Source organism: Ambystoma mexicanum, chromosome 1q (assembly GCF_040938575.1).
Source record: "Ambystoma mexicanum isolate Mex_15411 chromosome 1q, UKY_AmexF1_1, whole genome shotgun sequence".
Classification (NCBI taxonomy): Eukaryota; Metazoa; Chordata; class Amphibia; order Caudata; family Ambystomatidae; genus Ambystoma; species Ambystoma mexicanum.
The window spans coordinates 81249686-81274047 of record NC_090922.1 but is presented as its reverse complement, the minus strand read 5'-3'; the positions used below and the strand labels follow the sequence as shown (position 1 = coordinate 81274047).

The 24362-nt window shown below is 47.8% G+C and overlaps 1 protein-coding gene across 1 annotated transcript in view; it reads right to left on the bottom strand.

The window, feature by feature from the left end:
• VPS9D1 (VPS9 domain containing 1) overlaps nucleotides 1-24362 on the bottom strand; it is a 1552154-nt gene that overhangs the window by 35002 nt on the left and 1492790 nt on the right. Inside the window, exon 14 of the mRNA XM_069635571.1 lies at nucleotides 21644-21748. Coding sequence (XP_069491672.1) covers nucleotides 21644-21748 — 105 coding nt within the window. The remainder of the gene's footprint in view (nucleotides 1-21643; nucleotides 21749-24362) is intronic.

Genomic DNA, 24362 nt, shown 5'->3' with positions numbered 1-24362 from the left:
TTTATAAGCCTCCCAAGCCGTTCCGATGTAGTCCACACTATCTAGGTTGTTCTGCCAGTATTCCTCAGTTCTGTCTCTTATATGTTCTCGGAAGGCTGTGTCTAGTAGGGCCTCGGCTCTAAGTCTCCACGTGGGAACTGGGGGTTTAGGTGGGTATATCTCCCAGGTGGCCTGCATGGGAGAGTGGTCTGACAGCACCCTGGGCAAGTAACGTGCATCTCTAAACCTAGCTTGCTGCCCTTGGCTTATTAAGATATAGTCCAATCTGGTATGGACCTTGTGAGGTGGGGAGAAAAAGGAATATTCGCTTTTCTCGGGGTTCTGTTCTCTCCACAGGTCACATAGAGCCAGTTGGGTTATTAGTTTAGAGAGTACCTCGGCTGGGGGGGAAGGGCGGGAGTGTTTAGAGTCGGACCTGTCTTTCGTGGGGTCTAGCGTGGAGTTGTGATCTCCCCCCCAAATCACGGTGCAGTCTACATAGGGGCCAATTCGAGAATATAGGGAGTGGAAGAAAGCTGTGGCGTCATGGTTAGGTGCGTACGTGCTAATCAGACATATCTCCCTCCCATCCATGGTCCCATGCACCAGTGCCATCCTGCCTTCGTTGTCTGTCTTGGTGTTCACAACTCTAAAAGGGATGGATGGGTCTATCCATATCAGGACCCCTCTAGCGTATGAAGAGTAGGGGGATCCAATCAGGGTTCCTCGCCATATTTTGGCCATAGACTCTTGTTTGTCCCTTGTCAAGTGTGTTTCCTGAAGCATGGCGATTCCCACTTTACATCTACGCAGGTATGTGTGTATCCGGCGTTGCTTAACAAAGCTATTCAAGCCTCTGACGTTCCACGTTATTACGTTAATATTTCCAGCCATGGGTGTCATGGTATCTGTAGATTGTCCTCCGCTCAGGTCCAGGCCTTACAAGTGACATATCTGTTATGGAGTGTTCCTGTGGTCTCGGTGTTGTCTGACTAAAGTTCCCAACATGGGCTCTACTCACTCGTGTCCCCTCCCTCTTTGTCTTCAAGACCTCTGTAACAACGGGTCCCCAAACTTGACCCCATAACTGTGAGATCCCAGAACATAGAACCGGTCCGGCGGGGTTCCTCTCGCCTTGACGGGCTCCCAGGAGTGTAACATATGAGTTCCCCGTCCCAAAAACATTAACCATTGAACTTTTAAACAATAAAACCAGTCTAGTGGGGTTGCCCCCCCTCTGACTATCCCGTTTCCGCTCCGTTTGACCTAAGTCTACAGGTGCCATACGGGTGGGTTAATCACCCAAAAGTGTTTCTGGGGGTAAGAGAGAGGTTGGCTCAGCAGGTGACTTACTTCGCCGTTGGTCTCCAGTATGGCTCCGGTTGACTCTGTGTTGCCGCATTTAGAGTGTCATGCAGTGTGTTGCCGTCTACAGGTTTCGGGCCAATGTGGCAGTGGTCAGGGCGCCGACCGCCGTGGCCGACGCTGTCTGATTTCGATGTCTGGGATTTGTTCCCTATCCATCCACTCACATACTTCCGCTGGTGTATCGAAAAAATGGGCTTTATTGTTGACCAGGACCTTCAGTCTGGCGGGATATAGGAGCATGTACCGCAGGCCTGCGTTTTTCAGTCTGACTTTAGTGTGAATGAATTGGGCTCTGCTCCTTTGAACCTGGAGGGTATAGTCCGGGTAGATGGCAATTTTCACTGGGTTCCTGATTATGCTGCCGCCCGACCTGGAAAAAGCAAGAATCGTTTCTCTGTCTTTGTAATTAAGTACCTTGGCTATTATTGGCCTGGGTGGGTTTCCAGGTGGTGGCCTCTTGGTGAGGGATCGGTGAGCCCTTTCGATGGTGAATCCTTGGGACAAGTTGCCAGCTCCAATTTCCTGGATCAGGAGGTCCTCCACATAGTTGGTGGGGTCATTCCCTTCGATTCCCTCCGGTACGCCGATGAGTCTGATGTTGTTACGGCGTGCGCGCCCCTCCGCCTCATCCGCCCTGTCCTCTAGATTCTTCACTTTCTGAGTTAGAATGTCCACCTCCCTGAGGAGCAGCGTCTTTGCCTCTGAGTTTTCCTTAACTTGAGTCTCTAGCACTTCGGTTCTGCCCGCTATGGATCGTACATCCTGCCTCAGCAAGTTTAAGTCTATAGCAACTGTGTCGATTTTACTCTCCATCGTTTTTTGTAACGTCATGATGGCTTCCAGCAGCTGGGAATTAGCGGGTTCGGGGGGCCCGGTGCCCGCCGCGGCTCCATGGTCAGGGTTGGCATCCGCCCCCGCAGCCCCCGTGGCCGCGTAGGTCTCCATTGTTGTTTGCCTCTGCTTGTTCCTGGCCCCTTTAGTGGCCATTGCTTCGCACAAGCCTTCGCGCCTGCTACCCATGTGGTGAGTGTTAATAGTGCGGCGATGTTGTTGCCTCTGTCCGGGGCGCCTCCGTCTAGTGTGCGTCGCCCAGTTGGCCTGACTCGAAGTGGAGAGCCCCCGGGGTTATCAGCGTGTCCTCTGGGGTGGTTGTCCGAGTAGGGTGCTTAAGTGTGCCGGCCACTGGCCCTGTCTCCTAGCGTAGGGCTGCACACGTATTCAGCTTGTGGGTGTGCGAAGGGCCCCCCTGTCCTGTCTCAGTGGCTCCTGTGGGCTGCGGCCTCTGTTACATGTGGCGTGTCATGGCCAGGGGCTACCACGCAGCTCCGCACACTCCCCAGGTCCCGTGCGGATCTGGTGCTTGTCCTCGCTTCAGCAGGTGATTGCAGTGCGGGCGGGAGGGGGACGGGGGGAACTTCCACACCCCCGCACCACGGAGTCCGGGCCCCCGCACCCCTTTCGCCCCCTCCTTACTTCGTTTGGCGGGGTATTGGTTGCGACTTGCTGCGGGCGAGGATCAACCCAACCCGGCGGGGGCTGGTCGCTTCTTCTCTTCCGTCGGGTCCGCCACACGCGTTGCCTCTCCTGGCCTCAGCTGCCCCGGTCTTGTGTTGTGTCGCGCAACTCAGGCTCGCCTCGGTCCAGAGCTACGCGCCGCCAGCAATTTCCGCATCAGCTCGCCCGCTCCTCGTCATGCGTGCTCCGATCCCTGCAAAGTTCACCGGGTTCAAGTCTCCGGGCGTCTAGGCCGATCAGTGCCGATCACTGCTGCGGTTGTTGGGCAGGCGCCATTTTGTGCGCCGGATCGCTTCGCCCAGGCCCACGGCGATTCTCTTCGGCGGAGTCCTCCAGACGTCCGAAACCTCGGCAGGCAGCGCCTCCAGCCGACTTCTGCCTCTGGGGAGAAATTCGGGAATGGTTGTTGCGGCAAAATATTGTTTTAGGGGCCAAATGTTGGGCACATCGCTGGAGCCGACTGAAGACGTGTCCTTCTCACATGGCGGTTAGCCACGTATTAACGACAATTTATCGCATTCTGTACACAGGTGCATAAGGGTTTCTGCTTGTTGTTTGCAAAATCGGCAAGGATGTGGGATATCAACATTACCCCGTCTGTTCAACACATCGTTAGTTAACCACAGATCTAGTCTAAATCTCATAAAGCCATTTCTATGAATAGAACTAGGGGACCTCACCATGTAGTCAGCCACTGTGTTGTAACGCTTCAGTTCAAATGGAAAAGCCTCAAAGTTTTTATAGTTGGCACACGCAAGACGTGTATAGATCCAGTCAGCTTCCCAGACTTTTGATCTTGCTTTGTTTGGATTTTCCATTAGCAAGGTCAGATCTATCTGGGCTTTTTCTAGAATTGATTGGAATTTTTGACGCCAAGCTTTCGGAAAAATATCCATAGAACTCATTAGGTAAGTGGATATGATGTTAGTTATCCCTGATGTAGCTTCATTCAGAAGGCATTTGCGATACAAGGCGCACAAGTGCCATTTGTAAACTGCGTAAAGAGAAATTAAGCCCAGCTCATATCTTAAGAGTGGTAAAGGTTGTGAAGATGGTAAATTCAGAACTTGCCTCCAAAACCGACCTTTCCTAATGGCCATGTACGAGTATGACATAATAGACCGGGTCTCTGCACCGTAAAGAATAACAGGCACTACTCTTAATTTAAAATAAGTGAGAATCGGTAAAAGAGAGAATTTACAGTATCTCGCTTTAATGATCCGGGCTTGTGAAATGCACATTTGAAGTTTATGGAGCCCTTGTTTGTTATACTTGGCAGGAGCACACAGGTTGGAAATGACCATACCCAGGTACACATAGGTATTGGTGACAGTAATCTTACAATTTTGAAGAGGCCAAGATAGCTGGGCAAGGCTTTGTTTCCTGGTACCAAATTGAATGACTTTTGTTTTTGCAATGTTAATTGATATGCCATTTGCTTTAGTATATACGTCCAGGGCACCTAATAAATGTCGCAGACCTTTTGGGGTATGCGACATTAGTACCATGTCGTCGGCATATAATAACCATTGTATCTGAACTCCCATGATTTTCGGAGAGTCAGTAATCAGTTTGGTAAAGCTTTGATGAATATTCGAGACAAAGAAGTTGAATATGGCTGAGGCTAATAAACAGCCTTGTTTTAGGCCTCTGGCAGTTGGAATTGGAGATGTTAGTAAACCGCCGTTAGTGAGTCTAACCTGGATTGAGGTATTAGTATGTAATTGAATTATCCATTTCAAAATCTGCCATGGACAATTAGCATCAGCCAATTTCTTATATAAAAGCTCTCTTGGCACGGCATCAAATGCCATTTGAAAATCAATAAAAGCGAGATACAGGGGCTGTTTTCGTTGATAGGCTTTCTGAATAAGGCTTGATAAAGTAATGATATTTACACCAGTGCCTATCCCTTGCAAAAAACCTGTTTGAAATGGATCTCGCAGGTTGCTATCCTGTAACCTGTATCCTGTAGTGCCTGATAGTGCACTATCATCTTCTTGGCCTTCCTCGGCCGCCCCCACCACTCCCCCCACTTCTCTCCTATCACACCTGAGGAGGTTTCTAGACAAGTCTGGTCTATGAAAGCCTCCTCCAAACAGGTGGACCTTTGCCCCTCCAAAACCATCAAGGACAACATTGACTCCTCAGTTCCGGCCTTGGCAGACCTATAGAACCTCTCTTTTGCCACTGGATTCTTCCCCACTTCTCTCAAGCACTTCCTTGTGCACCCTCTGCTCAAAAAACTCTCTGGCGACCCTTCCATTCTGGCTAACTATTGCCCGATTTACATCACCCTTTTCTTGAGCAAACTCTTGGAGAAGCTGGCTATCTCTCAATTTACACTCCACACTGAATCTGTTGGTTGTCTCCATGACCATCAGTCTGGCTTTAGAGCATCCAGAGGCACGGAAACTGCTCTTCTGAACACCTGTGAAGACCTGCTCTCAAACCTTGACTCCAACTCTCCCTCTGTCCTCATTCTCCTTTACCTCGCCTCTGCTTTTGATGCAGTAAACCACAACATCCTGATCTCCCTCTGTGATACCTTGGGCATCACAGATCAGGCCCTGGTGTGGCTTGTGTCCTTTCTCTCTGACCATCCATCCCAGGTGGAACTTTTCTCTCTATTGCCCTCTCTACATGCGGTGTCCCTCACGGATCTAACCTATCCCCCTGGTTTTTCAATGCCTGCATGGCCCCTTTGGCCCACAAAATCTCTGCTTTCACCTCCAACTTTCAGTGCTATGCGGATGACACACAGCTCTCTTTCCGACTACCCTCGGCCTCTTCCTCCTCCACGCTCATTCCTGTCTGTCTGTCCGTAATTCAGTCCTGGTGTGCTGCTAACGACCTCTGCCTTAATGCCAGCAAGACACAGATCGTCCTCATTCGGATCCCTGCTCCCCCACCTTCCCACTCACACTCTGGCAGGCCTCCTGTGGTTCTGCGCCACAACCCACGAGTGAGGTAAAAAATCTGGGGGTCATCTTTGACTCTACTCTCTCCTTCTCTTCTCACATCTCGAACATGTCCAAAAAGTCCCACTACCAGTTGCACCTCCTCAGAGGTATTCTGCATTTTCTCACCTTCCCCAGAGGCTCACTGTCTCCAAAGCCCTGGTTCTCTCCAGACTTGACTACTTCAACAGTCTCTTTCTCAATCTGCCTACTTCTATTCTCCAACCTCTTTAACTTATCCAGAACAGAACTGCAAGACTTATCCTTGGCCTCAAGCCCATGGACTGCATCTCTCCGGCGCTGAAATCTCTCCACTGGCTCCCCGTGCCTGCATGGATCAAGTTCAAGACCCTCTGCATAGTCCACAAGGCTTTCTGGGGCCGGGGCACACACTATCTACAACACTCTGTTCCCAAATACTCTCCTTCTAGAGCCTTTTGCTCGGCCTCCTCCAACTCTCTGCGGGTAAACCTTTTCTCCAAACAGATATTTGGAGGTAGATCCTTATCCTCTGCAGGTGCCTCCCTACCTCTCCGCGTCTTGAGACGGTACTCCTCAAGTTCAGGAAAATTCTCAAGGCATTCTTCTTCTCCTCTTTCTCTCCCCCTCTACCCTGCTAAACCAACTCTTTCTGCCTGTTTTCCTCCCCCTCCTTCTCATCCCCCTGCTCAGTTAGCTGACTGGTCGCCTGGTGCACCTCTAGAATCTCACAGGTCCCAGGCTCCCCCACCAGTCCTGCACTTGCCTCCGGGCCTCTGTACTGTGCCTGGCGCTACTGCAATATCCCTGATAGGGGCAACCACCCTGCACTTAACCCTGTCCCCGGCTGGTCTGGGTGCATTTGTCCCCCTTCCTCGCACTTCCAGTTCTGCGCACGTACTCAACCTTGAATGTCCTAGGCCCAAATCTTGCTCTTGTCTCCCCCTGTAGTACATGTAGTTCCTATAATCATGATGTGTATGTCCCCCCACCGAGTATTTTCTCCCCTCACCCTTTGTCTAGCACTTCATTAGTAAATATGCCTCTGTGCCTGGTATGGTAGTTATTGTTGTTAGATCATTCGGAATCTTCAAGGCCTAAGAATGATGACTGTATTCCCTTGCCACTTTGAAGCACTTCACTTGTGTATACACGCTATACAAATAAACAATTACAATCACAAGTACATGTCTATTTGGCAACATCAGGCAAAACAATGATTTCCCGTGCAACGCACACGACCAGAACCAAATAACGAGCTGTTTTCTTACTGTGCAGGTTGGCAGCGCTTCGCGAAGGAGCACTTACAGTTTATAGGGGGTCACTGAGTAAAAAAACGACAGCGTTCTCTGCCTGCGGCTTTTTTACCCATCAGCAGAAATCAGGGGAAGAAGGAGAGGAGCGTAGAGAAGGGTGAAAGGGAGAGAGCGAGAGCAGGACAAGCAAGCACAGGGTGGGTGGAGAGAAATCCAAACGATTAGCAGAAGTCTACATGCTCCTGTCATGATATTGCCTTAAACATGTGAAGCAGACTGTAAATAAAAGGAGCTCTTGAGAACAAGCCAGACCCACGACGTAAGTGGGCACTGCAACTAGGCCAGCAGCCCCCACCATCGCCTAGGATCAAAACGCTCTCAAAAGCAGAAGAGCAAGACATGGGGCGCTCAACTTCCTTCTGGCTCACGCTCGACTCAACCTATTACAAAATGGCCCTTTGCAGGTCTTACTGTCTCATCCTGCTCTTCTCGGCACGTTGCACAATGCCCCTTACCTTTATTCTAACAACCCTTGTTGTACATAACCGTTCGCACCTGCGTCTTTTAAACCAGCAGTGATCCCCTTTGGGGTACTCACTTTCCCTCCCATTTACTCTCGGGGACTTTCATACAGGATGTTTTCTTCTGCGTGGGACGGAAAGGGTGCACTGCCTATATGTAGCATGTGGTTATTGTGCTTTGCCCTCGTACATATGAAGGCATTCGTGCCCTGTCTTTGTGCAATACACATATTGTGTAAGGTTGCCTTGGATGCACCAATCCAGAGAATTTATGACATGAGGCCCACGTGTCCAGATCGGTGTGTGGCCTGCACGGGATAACCATGTCCCGATCCGTGTGCGATAGAATGCCCTCATGAGTAAACAGATCTAGGCGGGATGGGAGCTCCTCATAGCCCGACCTGGAGGTGCTTCTGTCCTGATTTACAAGTGGCAGCGCAGCGTTTCCTGGAAGCCTGATCTGTAAGTGACGGGAGATTCTAAAGTCAATGGCATAAAATTGTGACAGGGGGTCCTCGTGTCCAGACAGGTGTGTTGCTGGCGGTTTTCAAGTAATTGTCACCTGTTAAAAAGCCAAATGAGGAAGATATTCAAGTAGCCCAATGGAACTTTTCTTGGTGAATTCTAGGAAATATCCATTTGCTGAAATGTGATGAATTTGAATGCACGTTCAGCCAGTTACACTGAATGGAACTTAATAGGATTGAGAGATGCCTTTGCGGCTTGGGGGGTTTCTCTAAGGGATTTTGTGGGCTCGTATTAATTAAAGACCAATACAGGGAGGTAGGGATTAGCACGATAAGTGGTAGACACCTGGTATCGCTGTATGCAGATGACATGCTCCTCTATTTGCGCTACCCGGAAGAGAACCTGCAGTATGTACTGGAGGTGATGGACCGTTATGCCTCCCTCTCGGGCATATCGGTGAACCCCGGGAAGTCTAGTTTGTTCCCCTTGGGTAGATATAAGAAAGTCCCATTACAGAGGCTGCCTATCCTGCCCATACCATGGCAGAATGTGACATTTAGGTATCTGGGAGTAAATATTTATCATGGGATTGAGGCGGAGCACAAACATAACATGGAGAAAGCAATTGAGGGAGTTAAAAACAGCATGGTGTTCTGGTCTAGATTACCCCTATCCATGATGGGGAGAGCAGCCCTGCTCAAGATGGTGGTCCTGCCCAGACTCTTGCATTTTTTTGTGAATGTCCAGTTCTTGATTCCCAGAAGCCTTTTTGTGAGACTTCACAGAATGTGCAGGAGCTTCATATGGGGTAACTCCAGGAACAGAGTGGCCTTGTGGAAACTCCAGAACCCGTGTGACAAGGGGGGTATTGGCCTGCCGAACTTTGAGCTTCATTATCTGGCGGGGCAGCTGCTGTTTGTGGCCAGGTGGCTGTCGGCAGAGGACTCGGCAGAAGCTAGGCTTTTGCGGGGGGACTCGGCCCCATATTTTTTGAGAGAAGTGGTGTGGCTACAAAAGAACAAAATGGTGGGAAGAGGGAGGCTATTGAAGCTGGGCTGGGAGGTCTGGCGCAGAACGTGGAGAACAGTGGGTGACCCAGATCCGGTCTCTCAGCAGGCCCCGTTGGTGACGCTATGCGGGGATGACTCAACTGTTTGAGGCGGTCCGTAGATACTGGGAACCGGTAGGCTTGGCCACCCTCGGGGACATATGGCAGGAAGGGGAGGCATTGGAATTCCAGAGGTTGCAGGAAGAGACAGGGGTGCATAGAGGCCAATATATAACCTACGCTAGGCTCATGAAACGGGTGAATGAGAGATGGCCTGAGACAGTGCTAGCGGATGACCCTGATGCCTCCCTGGAAATGATGTATGATGTTTCGGAGGGCGGGCATGAAATATCCAGGATATACGAGCTCCTGAGAGCAAAGGCAGGGAAGGAGCTGCCTCAACTGAGACAGGAATGGGAAGAGGAAGTAGGAGGACCAATGACAGAAGGGCAATGGGAGAGTGCCCAAAGGTACCATAAAAAGGTGTCCCGGAATGCGAGACTCCAGCAAATCCAATTGTATGTCACTCACAGGGCTTATCTGACTCCCGGGAAAATAGCACGGTTTGGAGGCTCGGCCACGCAGAAATGTCCCAGGTGTGGGGAGGTGGAAGCTGGGCTGCTGCACATGTTCTGAGCTTGCCCAGAGGTGCACAGATTCTGGGATGAGATTAAAACTAAACTGGCTGGCGGGGGAGTGGCGCTAGATGTGGGATGGGCTTGGGCATGCTCGGGATTTTTCCCAGGCTACGCAATCTAAAGCACATACGTAAAATGAAGGACTTGGCCTATATCCTGGCTAAGCGCAGGATTGCAATGGGTTGGAAGGCGGCCCACAGATCCAGGGTGGAGATGTGGTGGGCGGACCTCCTAAGATGGGCGGAAGTGGAATCCATAGCTTGGTCAAGCGGTTACTAGAGGGGGAGAAGAGGAAGTAGGGCCTTTGATAGCCTGGCGACAATTGGTGACCTCTATGGCAAACCCCCACCAGGGCAATCACGAAACAGAAGACTCGGATGAATCCATAAGCACAGCGATTCCCGAAAGTGCTCCTGTAGATGAAACGGGTGTGCCGGCTCTAGTTTGTGGGGAGGGAGGGGGAGGACGGAGAATAACATTGTATAATGTGATGATTTGATGCTGATTATGTACGTCCTAAACAGTTGTATTCTTTGTTGTTTTGTTTGGTTTTCTTTTTTTTTAAAAAAAATAAAAAATAAATTTATTTTAAAAAAAAATGGTTGCCAAGTCCATTTTTCCCAGTTATCAGATGGCACTTGGTAATCGATGTAACTTTTTACGCTCATTATTACCCACAACGTGCCACTCAATTTATCAATCTGGGGTGTGGGTGGTGAATGACTGAGTCGAACCGACTGGGGTGTCGAACACATGACACACATCATAGACACACTGCCTCCACGCCCATCTTCTTCTCCGTACCACTTTTAACCGCGACCCCCGCCCAAGGCCACGCCCTGCCACCACCAACCTCCACACCTCTCACCCCACTCTGGAGCAAAGTCATTATCACCCCATATCTAGCAAACTCTCTCCTAGACTCACTCTCAGCAGTCTCTCTCCAGGAAGGCACCCCACCATCAAACTCTTCGACCCTCCAGCGCCCCAGCTCCCCTCACCCCCACAAAACTGACCTCTCAGAGATCAGGCCCCACACCCAGGTGGTACACCACCAACCTGAAATCTCTAAAAACCCTCAAGAACCGCCTGGAATGGACCTGGAGTACCAATCTTACCGCTCAAAACAAAATCGCCCTAGCAAGACTAACAAAGGCCTACAGAACGGAAATCATAAAAACCAAAAAAGCATTCTATGAGAACAGAATCTTGAACTCTGGCAACCCAAGCAAGGAACTGCATAGAATCATCTCTGAATTCACACTGTCAGGCTGCTCTATCCCCACACCACTCCACCCAACTCCCAATACCTATGTAATGTCTTATCAGAACATTTCCACAACATGGCTATCGACAGACATTCTGCCATCATCTCTAAAATAGAAATAATGCCCCCACCCACCTTCTATTCTCCATCCAACTCCCTCCCGTTGCAAACCTTCGCCTCGTTCTCTTCGATCTCACACCATGAGTTCCTCTTGCACCTAGCACAATGCCACCCGTCAGGATCCCGTGAGGACCCATGCCCGCACGCTCTCCCCACTGCTCAGGCTCTCAATCCAGGGAGTCCTCAGCTGGCGAGGACCAAGGAAAAGTGGCATCGAAGAAAAACTCCATCCTTGTTTAAGGTATGTATAACTTTCAGCATGCCTGTGGACACATGCTGCAGGCACAGCCAACCACCTCATCCTCTACCCTAGGAAAATTGAAATTTTAGTCTGTAGGAAAACCACGCTCCTTCCCCAACCTATCCCCCGGCCTCATTCTCTAGGCCCCCCACCGGCAACCTCCACCAGGGTGAAAAAACTTGGATGCACAATGGACGCAGATTCATCCCTCTGCCCACACACCAATTCTGTATCCAGAACCTGTTTCTTCCACCTACGCATCCCTGGGCGTATATTCCCATACTTCACATACCCTCACTAATTCTTTGCCATCATCTCCATCATCCTCTCCCGCTTAGACAATGCAAATTGCCTTTACCTACATGCACCATCGTTCCAGCTAAGGAAACTACAAAGAATACAAAACGCTGCACCATGCCTTGCCTGCTCATAGGACTCCCTGCCAGAGAACACTTCAGCCCTACTCTAAGATGCCTCCACTTGCTCCCTATAGGTCGACAAACTACCTTAAAAGCCATGTGCATCACTCACCATGCCATCCACAACACTGGCCTGGAATTCCTCAAAGGAAAACTCACTCACTATCACCCCTCCAGGACACTTCAGTCCGGCACGGCGTCCCTCCTAGTTGTCCCCCATTACAACTGCATCAGACTGGGCGGATCCCCCTTTCTGTTCAAGCTCCGATCATCTGGAACCCTCTGTCCCTTCACATACCAACATTGACAATCACCTGGCATCCAGAAAGGCCCTCAAAACCTGTCTCTTTCCTTCCTACTCTTGAATCTTCTTGCACTCTATGATGTGATTGACCTGCGCACATAACCACCAGGCCAAAAACGACAACACACCTTTCCCCCAATCCACTGCGGATGCCGGCAGTGTGCACAGCGGCACACCTTGATAAACTCGGCCTTCCCACTCCCCCAACCCCAGACGATCATACATCACTCACTCACTCGTCCTTCCAGGCACCCTCCCATTGCTCAGGCTCTCAATCCAGGGAGTCCTCAGCTGGCGAGACCAGCCAATCGCGTTGGACCAAGGAAAAGTGGCATTGAAGAAAAACTCCATCGGAGTTTAAGGTATGTATAACTTGCAGCATGCCCGTGGACACATGCTGCAGGCACAGCCAACCATCCATGCACTATAGAATGCAGCTATGGCTATGCAAATCCGATCTAGTTGCTTGCATAGCCGTCCACACTGAAACACTTGACATGCCTCAACACCTTTGCCATTATTACAGCGACAACCTACGAACAATCCCGGTCTAGCTGTGCACACTGAGTCTCCCGCACTAGCACTCTATCCTTAACCACCAACAGCACCCGAAGACGTGCCTGACATCTGGGCTGCTTACTGTTAATTCTTACAATATCCCTCCCATACATGAACTTTGGTCCCCAAGGGCGTTCCAACCACAAAGCACATTGAGCCATACAAATGGGGAAGTGGTGCTATATAAATGACAAATACAATACAATCTCGTTTACAGTAAGCATATTAAGCAAATTTGACCCAGTAAGTACAGTTTGTGCAGATTTCATTATAGCCAATAGACACAGAATGGTAGGATCAAATAGTATCCAGTAGGCATAGCAGAGGCAGATTGTTTATTGGGGGGAAAGTAGTGTGAGGTATGCCGTTGAGTTAGAACATTTACAGTCTGAATGCTGGCAATTTAATGATGCTGGCACTCAGAATGCCAGTTGGATGATACTAGCGCACAGCAAGCCGCAGGCACAGAAAGGCTGTGTGGTGTTCCTCAGCAGACAGAAGATAGCGAGCAGCAGATGGGGGAAATATTTCCCCCACTCCAAAGTGATATGTTGGGGATGAGGGCAAAGGGCTCAGATAAGGGACCAGAGATGGTGCCATGCATTTGGGGGTGAAACAGGGGGTTCAGCCCTTCTCACAACAAGAACAATAGAACGGCCAAGGATGCTAGCAGCATAGAGACATGCCAGTGTTTGAGGGAGGACTGGGTGGCAGCAGCATTAGGCAGACCAGTGGAATGATTCCGTTGCTGAGGGTGGACTATTTGTTCTGCCCAGCATGCCAACCTTGACCTTGTTAGAGTAGGCAGTTTTTAAACTCAGACTTTTCAGATAAAAGATAATCTTTATTTGAAGAAAATGTAACTAAACGGCAGACCCTTTCGTTATTGATTTATATGGCGCACCAAACCCGGCGGTATGTATGCGCTTTTACATGGGATTACACATATACTTTCGGCATGAGTTACAATATTTACAGTATGTACATGGGTTGCAATATTTACAATTAATTATACTTAGTAAAACAGGGAGTATATACAAGCAGTACAGGTACAGAGGAGAAAACATTGGCAGTTGGTAGCAATGTTTACCATATCAGGGAGTCATCAACCCACACATGGGCGAGGCTCCGACTATATAGTAGTGTTATTGGTCATTAGCTACAAACCAATTTCCACTCTGTGTGATTAGTGTGGAGCTATGCAATGGAGCAAGGTAAAGTGGAGTTGGGAGAAGAAGTTGGTAAAGAAGAGAACAAATCTATTGAGATGCACCAACAGACTCCCAGAGAAAAGCTGGCCAACAAAGGGGTATACAGGCAGTTATGAAGAAGGAGCTGATGTCACTCCGTAGGGCTTTGGCGTGTATGGTTACTTTTAGGAGAACTCCATCCCTACTACCAAGGGATGCCACAAGGGATAAGTGATACCCTGATTGGAACTATAAAGTGGGTGGATTAGGCAGGGCACAGTTTGTGAACCACTGTGGAAGGAACAGTGTAGTTAAGGAATGCATTGCCAGTCTAAAAGCAGCAGAGAGTTAGAGCTGTAGTCCATGATCCCTTGAGGCAGCAAGAAGTCACTGTTGGGTGCTGTAACTAGGTCCCTATCAGGGACTGCATTGGGGTGACTTTGGGGGCTGGGTGCCACCACCCACTCAGTTATGCACAGCCCGGAAGAGGTACCCAGAGGATCCCCCAAGAACCCCAATCTATCTCTAGCCTAGAACTCATCACACCCTCTGTGGATAATGACAGCGCCTGGTCAACCGTGAATAGGATGCCTATGAAGGCAGAGTAAGGCTTTTTGAGACAAATATATCTAATAACAACTATGACTCAGGGACTAACTCTCAGCAAGGAGAGAAGCTTACATATTACAGGGGGGGGGGTGGTTCAAGATAACAGAAAAGGCCCCTATGGTCCACTAGTTTAGCGTGGCAGGAAAATATACAAACCCCTTCAATAGCCCGAAACATCCGAGGGTTAGGTAAAGAAAGTGACCCTTGGGGAAGCTGCATAAGAATCAAAGGGAACGATGGGTAACTTAACAGAACTATCTACCAGGCAGCACAAGCCCACCAGTGAAGGGAAAGCTGAGGGGGCAGATTCATTGTCCATGCATGGACCATGCAAGTTGGAGTTAATGACATGGCGATCAGGGTCCCAGAGCGAAATCCACTGGGGTTCCAACACCCAGTAAAACATGGACAGGAAAACCGGTTGCAGAGCAATGCTAGTGTGAGTCTATATACTAGGATTAGTTCCAGATGAAATTCCCCTAATAAGGGTAAGTGACAAATCCAACAAGGGGAGTTCACACTCCGGGAAGAAGGCGGTGGGGAGCAGATCCAGGAAAATCCCCTACAAAGGGGAGGGTGGTAGGGAAGAACGAAAGAGATAGTGGGGGGAGGAGAGGCTAAACAAGTGAAAATCCAGGGATGCAATGAAGACAGTAAAATATACGGTTCCAGGTAGATAACAACCAATAAACAGACCAGAGAGCAAGTACAACACAGCCAAAAGATGGCCAAAGTCATAACATTGGAAAAGTAGTCAAAAGAAGCAGGAACTGTGCACATAAAAATTAACAGGCTTGGGGAGCACAGAATTCTGCAATCAGTCCGGGGAAAAGCCTCCTGCGTTTCTGACAACATTCATTTCACAGTATGTCAGTGGGACACAGGAAATGTAGTCTACGGCGGTATAAACGCCACTCACGCCCACCATAAAGTGTACTGAGGGGCCCATACCATAAATGCAGTTGCGGCTGCATGACAAGAAGATAGTAGAGAACACAGTGAGGAGGAGATGCTGATGGGCCTAAGACACCAAAGAGTGCACGTAGGAGGGGTGGAGAAACAACCTTGTGGCAGGCTCACATCACGTTATGTCAACGGGACACTGGGAAGCGTAGTCTTTAGTGGTCTAACCACCACTCAAGCCTGCCTATGGCGTACTTTGGAGCCCATACAGTTAATGCTGTCAAAGCATCTGTGGCAGCCCCATGACAAGGGGTGGTAGAGAATATTAGCAAGGATAAGGGGTTGGATCCAAAGAAACCAAGGATATGCCAAAGGAGGATGGAGGAAAGAGCTTGCGGTAGAGTGTCCAGGAGGGACAGGAGGCACTCATTTGACGAGAGAGAAAAAGGAAGGTGAATACCAGGACCCTTTGGAACAAGACTTGAAGAGAGATTCTAAGGGCGAGAGGGAGACTGGAATAGGTGACTGGAGAACCAGGACCCTGAGGGGAGGGAGGCAGTAAGTGACCGACAGAGCACACTGTCAAGACCTTACGGCAGCCTTCAGTCACACTGCGACTCTTGACCTTGGTTGACGGCCAGCTCCACACAGCAATAACTACAGATCCCGCCAACAGGCTACTGCCCGGAGCGGAGACTCAAGAGGCGGCTAACCCCTCACGGATGACCGTAATGTTATGGAAGGGTGCAGGAATGAATCAAGCCAGAGATGGAGAACCAAGAAGATTGAGACCCAGAGAAGACCATTGAAGAAGGGTGCAGGTACCCCATAATCCTGCAAATGAGAGCCATGGGGAAGAAACAAGAAGAAGAAGGATGCAGGATCCTCTGAAATCCAAGACAATCAAAATACAGGTCATTGTGCTATCCTGGAATTACAGAAAACCTTGAAACTATTATTTGGGCACTTTTTAACTTGCCCGAGAGCCCATTCCCTTTCTTTTTAAGTTGTTATGATGCACTGCCCAGAAGACGGTGATTCACCATCCTGAACATTTTGGTTTAGTTAAAAACCATCCTGTTTCACATGTATAATTTGTACACAGTGCCTATTAAAGCTTTTGTTAATAACATCCTTGTGTTGAGCCATTTGCATGTCAATCAATGTTAACTACGTGACACCCCTGGCCCACATTTTTCAAACGTTTTTTAAGGAGTCCCTTTTGTTATATTTATTGTGTACATAGTTTAAAAAAAAGTACACATAATATACTGTAAAATGACAAAGGATGTATAATCAAATATATCCAATAATAATCGCATTATAGTCATGTCCTTGCTGCAAGAGAGAAACACATCAGGGAGTGTGACTTCAAAAAGATAGCTTAAGGCCAATGTAGAATATTTTGAAGCAGTTTTACTGACGCTACCAAAGGGATTAGGTTTGACTGGACGAAGCGATAGGGCCAGACACTGTTCAACAATTAGTGGTCCTCAGTCCTTCACCCTCCCTTAGTTTACACTCTCCTTCCTGGAGGGTCAAAACAGTTATTCACAATCACTGGGTTTTACAGTACCCCAGTACTATTTCCATAGCTGACTGTTCTGGTTCTTGGAAGGTACTTTGCTGCTGAAGTGGTTGTCAGGGCCTCGCGCTCGTCCTCCCAACTCAGCCACCAGTTAACACCTACCCAGTACCTAAAGTCATCTGACAGGGGTCAGTCATCAGACACTAAATGAACATCTGGTCCCCACAGTACTTCCCGCTTTACCTCCTCTGTGTGATCATGGGAAAGTCCTGTGAAAACCTAAGGGGTTTTCCCACCTCACACCCCTAGAATCTCCTACACAGGCGGCCAGGGAAGGACCATCACTCTTGGATCCCAAACCTTGGGACAAGCGAGGGAGGATAACCTGGATAGGGGGTCCTCAGGGAGTGGAGGAGAAACACCCATTGGCGAGACATGGTATCCCCCTGTTCCAACAGTTCATGCAACCCCAATCCCTACCTATTTTTTGGAAACTACATCTCCCACAATTCCTCCCCACTTCGCTTTCCCAAATCCTCTGAGAGGAGGAAGATGAAGAATGAGATCAGAAGTTTTACTTCCAATGTATTACAAGGGCCATGTCACACTAATGAGGTCAGACAGAATCAGGTACATTACCCTAATTGCACACACCTGACATTTGTTAACTCGCTGCATCAAGATAAAAGGTGGAGCACACAAGCACACTCCCAGCGAGGATGGAGACCAGAGGGGGCAACCCTTACGGAGTGGACTCGAAGCAGGCTGACAGGAAAGGGAAACCAGAGGACTGCGCCACGGCTGTCCAGAGCAGGAGAGAGGCTGGCGGGAGTCCTGCAATTGTGCACAGCCATGAGCGTTCCGAGTCGGAACTTGAGCAAGGAGGAGGGGCATCCCGTGCAGGTGCCCCAGAGCGGTCTGCTCCCCTCCCGAAGGCCAGGCCAGTCAGAGGGGGTACAGGGGAGACGCTGGCGATGACCTTGAGCAGCTAAGGAAGTCGTCACTGAGAGAAAGACAAGCAGACCCGACCGGTTAGTGATCAAAAGCCGGTCTGTGTTGAAGGCGAGCGAATAAGACTACTGCAAGCTGAAAGTCATGCTCATAATGATAAACTACATAATGTGCAAGGTTAATGCAGAACTGTGAGAGACGGGAAAGTAACAGAGTGGTCCGGTGAGGAGAAATCGCCTACTCGAAAGACTCTGTGCGAACCCCCATATGAGAGGAGAAGTAAAGCAATGAAGGTTAAGAGTATTTGCAATAATGCGGGCAAATTAATGAAATGGATAACCAAAAGACTCATGAACATTTGTTAAAGGCCAAGAAGGCAGAATACAAAGTCATTAAATATTTTTGTTTGCTTTTGAAAATGAAGATCAAATATGATGAAAACTACAAGTACCATGAGGCCTTGCTGCTGAGTGTTATTTGAGCATTGTGAAAGCTGCAAGGGGCATTACTGCTGAGTTCTATATTGAACATTGTGAAAACTGAGAACTGTCAAGAGGGAAAAATCACAGTGGCCATGCCGAAGTTTAAGTAAAGTCCTTGCAGTCTCGAAAGTCTTCGACAGTAAAATCCCAAATAACTGAATTGTGATTTAATGATTTGGAACTTGGAGAAGGGAACTCCAAGGTATGAAAAAGAAGGCAGGCTCGAGTCCGACAGAGGGAAGCCTATGCTGAACTGCTGTGAATTGAACTGTTGTAAGGAAAAGAGTAAAGTTGAGACAGGCTCCAGCCTGGCGGAGGCAAGCCTGTGTGGAACTGTGATCCTATATCAATTAAGAGGTGAACTATTTATTGACGCGAACATCGTAACGTATAAAGGTTGGAGAAGGGAGGTTTACCCGAGCTCTACAAGGTGGAGCTGGAAGAAAAGAACATTTTGAAAGGAACATTTGATTTTTTCAATCAGGAAATTGGTGAACTGTGCAAACTACCCAACGTGAAGAACTTTAAAGGTACCCCAGTGACCTGAACTTGGGGAAGGGAGTGGAGAGGCACTTCCAAAATCATTGAGACATTGGCCCTCATTACGAGTCTGGCAAAAACGGTGCCGGAAAAACGAGCAGGTATCCGCCTGACCTGTAATGAATTATCGGCACCTGACTTGCCGGAATAACCGGGGCAATACAGCCCCGGCAGTCTGGTAAGTCAGGCGCCGGTAAAATGTTGATCCCCATTCCCTTGGAGTCCCACAAGAATGGGGACCACTGAAGCACCGGCACCGTTAATAACGCAGCCGGTGCTTCGGTGAAAGTCTGTTGAAGGGTGCCGTTCTGCCCAGCAGGGACAGACCTGGCGGGCGGACAGCACCCGCCAGCAGACTCGCACTTTGCCAGTCCAGAAACAACAGTGCCGGTAAGCTTACCAGCACCGTTGTTTCCAGACCGGTAAACTTGTAATGAGGGCCATTTATTTCTGAAGAACACTCTTTTGTTTTAGGATACACTACCCCACACTTAGTTGTTGTATAGCGTGAGGGCAAGTACAGGGTTAAGACACAGACTGTTATCTTTGTTTGACAGACTGACCTGGACTATTTTGGTTTACTTTAATGGTCGAGATTAGTCCCATCCGAGTCAAACATAATGAAGGTTTTTAAAACGTGTGCCTCTTGTGTCTGTGTCTTCACTGTTGATACCATGCCTTCCTCATAGTACTCTCACAGCTACAGTCTGGACTAGGGATTGCCTCCCATGGTGTCAGTTCTCATGCTTAGCCTTGTTCTAGTCCCTCACCACGAGCTTAGAAGTAGGCATCAGTCTTAAAGCACTCTATTCCATTACTCTTCCTTCCAATCTTCTACAACCTGTTTCCCTTCCAAACCAATTCTCTATTCAGCTTTGCTCGGCTCTCTTTCCCTGTCCCAACTCGTTCTTTTCCCTCTCTTCTCACTGTTTGTTGATTTTCCTTCACCAATTTAATTTGGGTGATTCTCCTCTTACTCCATTTCCTTTTTTTTTTTTACAGATGTTACTCTTCTTCCTCCATTTTCACCTCTACCTCTGCACGCTCCTCCTCGGCCCATGCTCGTATGTTCGTCTTTATGGGGTTACCCTCCTCTTATGCTCTACTTTCTTATCTTAGATGCTGCTTCTCCAACTCTTCTTCTTTCCCTCTCTTCAGATATTTCACCTCCTCTCTCCCTCCTTCTCTTTTAGATATTTCTCCTTCATCTTCTCTTTCTCCCCATTCTCTCTTTAGATCTTACGCCTCTTCCTCTCATTCTTTCACTCGTCTTAGATGTTTGTTCTCATTTCCCCCCCTCTTCTTAGACGCGCCACCTCCCCTTCTCCTTACTTCTCTCTACTTATATCTTTCACCTCCTCCTCTACATACTAATTGCCTTATATAGCACTCCTCCGCCTGTGCTTCACTCCAAACTCTCCCCTTTCTTGCCTCTACCCTCATCTCCACTGACCTCGCTCTGTATTCTCCAACAGTCACCAAACTGCCACACTCCCCTCCTATTTGTCCCACCTTTTGTATCTATTTGGGTTAGGAATAAGCACTGTGATGTGGAGATACATAGCATCTGTGCCCCCATATGGAGCCGGCCCTTTGGTTAGTTGGAACTTGAGAAACGATACAATTTCCCCATGTGCTTTAACTTGGTTTGTGGACCACGCCACAGTGCTGCAGACCTAAGTAAATACTGTCTGTCATCTTGTGATCAGGTGGCTGTAGCAAATGAACTCAAACTCCTCCATTGTGCCGTAGGGCAGATTTGTGGTGCCTTCTGTGACCCCATGTTCACTTGTCTTTGTGGTGCCTTCTGTGACCCCAGGTTCACTCGTCTTTCTACTTACATGGTAACATTGGACTTGCTGGGCCCTGCATATGTGAACTTGCGAACTCCTGCTCCCATTTCCTGCATGTTTCTCTTCTTTCTTGGCATATTGTGTGTCGTAGAACAGAGGGAGTTTGGGGGCACTATGGATGGCATAGCACGCAAGGCTAGGAATGGGGTGGGGGTGATGGGGTATCCCCTGAACATCCCTTCTTGGGCCAACATCGCAGAGAAGGCATTGGTCCCTAGCCCACAGGGTCGCCAACTTTCACCAGATAGCCTCCCATATGTGAACCCATCACTGAAGACCTGAATAATAGACCACAGGAAACGTAACATTGTATACCATTATCTTAAGTTTGTTTTGATATTCTATTTCAGAACACAGTTGGAAAAGCTTAACTGTTATTTATGCAGTCCATCAGGGCTAACTTTGACCAGGCTATAACTCCCAGTCCCAGGCAATTCTTAGACAATGGAAGTGATATGTACTTTATTGCATAGTCATGTGATCTTCCAAATTGAGTGGTATTGGATAACTACATTTAGATTACCTGTACAATGTGATTTTATTAAGTATTTCCAAAATAATAATGATTGTACTAATTAGACTGTCAAGTAGCCAAGTAATTGTAAAACCCTTTATCTGGGGCATAAACTACTGAATGGCTACACAACTGGATACTTACAATCCTAACTGAACCCTTACCCACCCATTGATGCTCAAGGTTGGCCTCCCAAAATAGGTTTATATCTTGTCAAGCCAAATACAAATATTTAGGCTGGTGACCGTTTCAATGTGAAGACTTTCCACTTCCTTAAAAGCATAGTGCCACAGCTCACTTTACACTTTTCTGACAGTCTTACCTCATATCTGCCCCCCACTTTTGTTAACATCCCTTTCCCACAAATGACCCTGAAGAATACAAAAACATGAAGTAAAATTAAAAGAAATAAAAATAATGTCAGCTTCTTACCCTTCATGGATGAACTCTTCCAGTGCCAAACACTCTGAAACCAATTGAGGGAGATGACTCCTCAGGACCACATAGGATAGGATAGGCAGGAGGTCATCGGCACCACTGTGGAGAGGTCAGAGATCAGGTTAAACTAAAGTAATTCTGTTAAATCCTCATGAATTAGGTGGTATTTCTATGCATATAGTGCACTAGACATGTACCCTGTCTCTCCCCAGACACACTCTATTGTTCCTATTAAAGTAAACCTTCCAGGTCAGTTGTATAATGCATGATTCTTTCAAAACATCACCATACCTTCTGATGTATTGTTTTTGGTCAATCATTATGATTAAGATTTTAACTGAGACAAAAATGTATATGTAAAACCATTGATTTTTGAACAACCAAAATCAATGACTTGAAAAGAAATTAAAATGATGCAAAATTCAGTAAAATTTGAGAAATACCAATATTTTATATTATCTTTTTGTATAAATGCGGACCTAGCTCAAGAGCAGCGGAGTGCTGTACAGGGTGTAATACACAATACCACTTGAAATGCTGTAATTCTGATGATCAGACGCAACCTGAGTTTGGAAAAACACTCTGTTTTTTAAGAAATAAAGCATGTTCATTCTCTGAATGCAGAATACCTGTTTTTACACACAGAAAGGTGCACTACTGTAACATTCCAATATTCCAATCTCTGCATAAAGATCCACTTGTATCAGGATTTTTCTGATTTGGATGACCTTCAGAAGCAAATCCAAGATTGTAGAAAAGCAAATCCAAGATCGTAGAAAAGCATCTCCTCTGCTCTTGTTTTCGCTCTTGCTATCCAATCTTTTCAATCTCCTGGGCCTTGTCTTCCCAATTTTGTTTCCTTTTTCCCTTTCTCTTTTCCCCAGGTGCTCCTCAGCTCTCCATTTTCTTTCTGGTCCCCTTTGCTCCTGCATACCCAGTGCGTCCTGTGGCAATACTCTGGTTCTCACCTTACCCATTCTTCTACTGCCTATTCTTCTCATGCATGCGCTTACTTTTCCTTGAAATCCCTCTCTCAGGCCTTTCTCGTTACTGTTCTTTCCACATTTTCCATCTAAGGCTCCGCCTGGCACCTTTCTTTCATCCAGCCTTATTCAGTTTCTTCCTCATCCACTGGCATGCTTGGGGCCTATGGTTTTCTTCCTCCAAGCCGCTGGATGACTGCCTCTCTTATCCTGTCTGCTTTATATTCCTCTCATTCCTGTGTGTCCCTCCCGGCAGGTATTACCGGCATCATTTCTTTATGTTTATTTATTTATTTATATACAGGGAAGAACAATACTTTTTTTTATCATAAAGGACATACACTAGATAAGATATCAGATTTGACAGAAAGCAATGCGCTTCTTACATTGCAGTGAGTTTGAAGGGCATTCTGACTGGCTTGTGGAGGGGAGTTAATGAAAACGTCAACACATGGGAAAACACATGGGTGGATATACACAGAAGAAGGACAACATTAGAAATTTTTAAGTGCAGGTATGCAGTACAGCCAGCTGTATTAGGGAGGTGACCACGATGGATGAAGTGCTAGAGTGGAGGCAGAGACAATGAGGGACAGAGGCATGTTAGTGGCAAGGGGAAAAATGTTAGTTTGAAGGCAGATGAGAGGTAGGCTAAGAGGTTAACTCGGAGCCGAGGAGGCAAGCTTTCAGTTTGCTTTTGAACAAATCGGTTTGGACTGTTTCTCAGATGACTGGGGGAAGAGAATTCCATGCAATTGGTGCAGGAAGAGACAAAGAACGGAAGTGAGAGGAAGCACACAGAAGGTAAGGTGCCACAAGGGTAGTGAGGAGGTAGAGAGGAGATTGTGAGAAGGCTTGTAGAGTTGTATAGAGGAGGATAGATACAGTGGTGCTTTACCGTGGATAGATTAGTGAACCAGGAGAAGACATTTAAATCTGGCCCTGTTTTGCATCGTCAATGAAACTGGGAAGCGAGAGGAGAAGGAGTCGAATAGTAGGGGTTCGAATCTGGAAAAGGCTGTGTTAGTGGAAGAGGCATCAGGTTTGCAGAAAGAGAGTGAGAACTGAAGGTCAGACAGAATGTGGGGAATGTAGAAGGTTTCCATTTCCTTTTAGTAATAGATGAGGCAAGTGGTGAGGAGAGGTCAGATAGGGAGGTGGAGATTAATAAGAGATCCAAAGAGTTACGTGCAGTGTGGGTTGGTAGGTTATGGATAGAGTGGAGAGCATGGTCATTAAGGAAAGATTGAAGTTCTGATTTATGAGAAGTGGTTGGAGAGGGAAGGTTAAAGTCACCTAAGAGAAGTAGGTGATATTTAGTGGAAAGAGAATCAAGGAGTTGCCCAAGTTCATCAAAGAATGATCAGTGGGACCAGGAGGGCGTTAGATGGAGATGATGTGAACCAAGTGAGGCAAAGCAATAGTGGCGATGGTGATTTCAAAAGAAGTAGGGAGAGGACGTGGCATTGGAGATCTGTGAGGTGGGGAGAGAGTAGGTGTCTGACACCTCCACCTCTGTCAGTCAGACGAGGGTAGAGGGTAGAGAATGAAGGATAGTTTGGAGTTGTGCAGGAGTACTTGGTTGGGAGTGTCAGATGGAGAAATCCAGGTTTCATTGATAGTAAAGAGATCAAAGGGAGGAGAGCTGGCATGAAAGTAGTCGTTGATAAAGGATATTTTGCTACATACAGACTGACCATTCCAGAGTGCAATGTTCAGTTGATATGGTA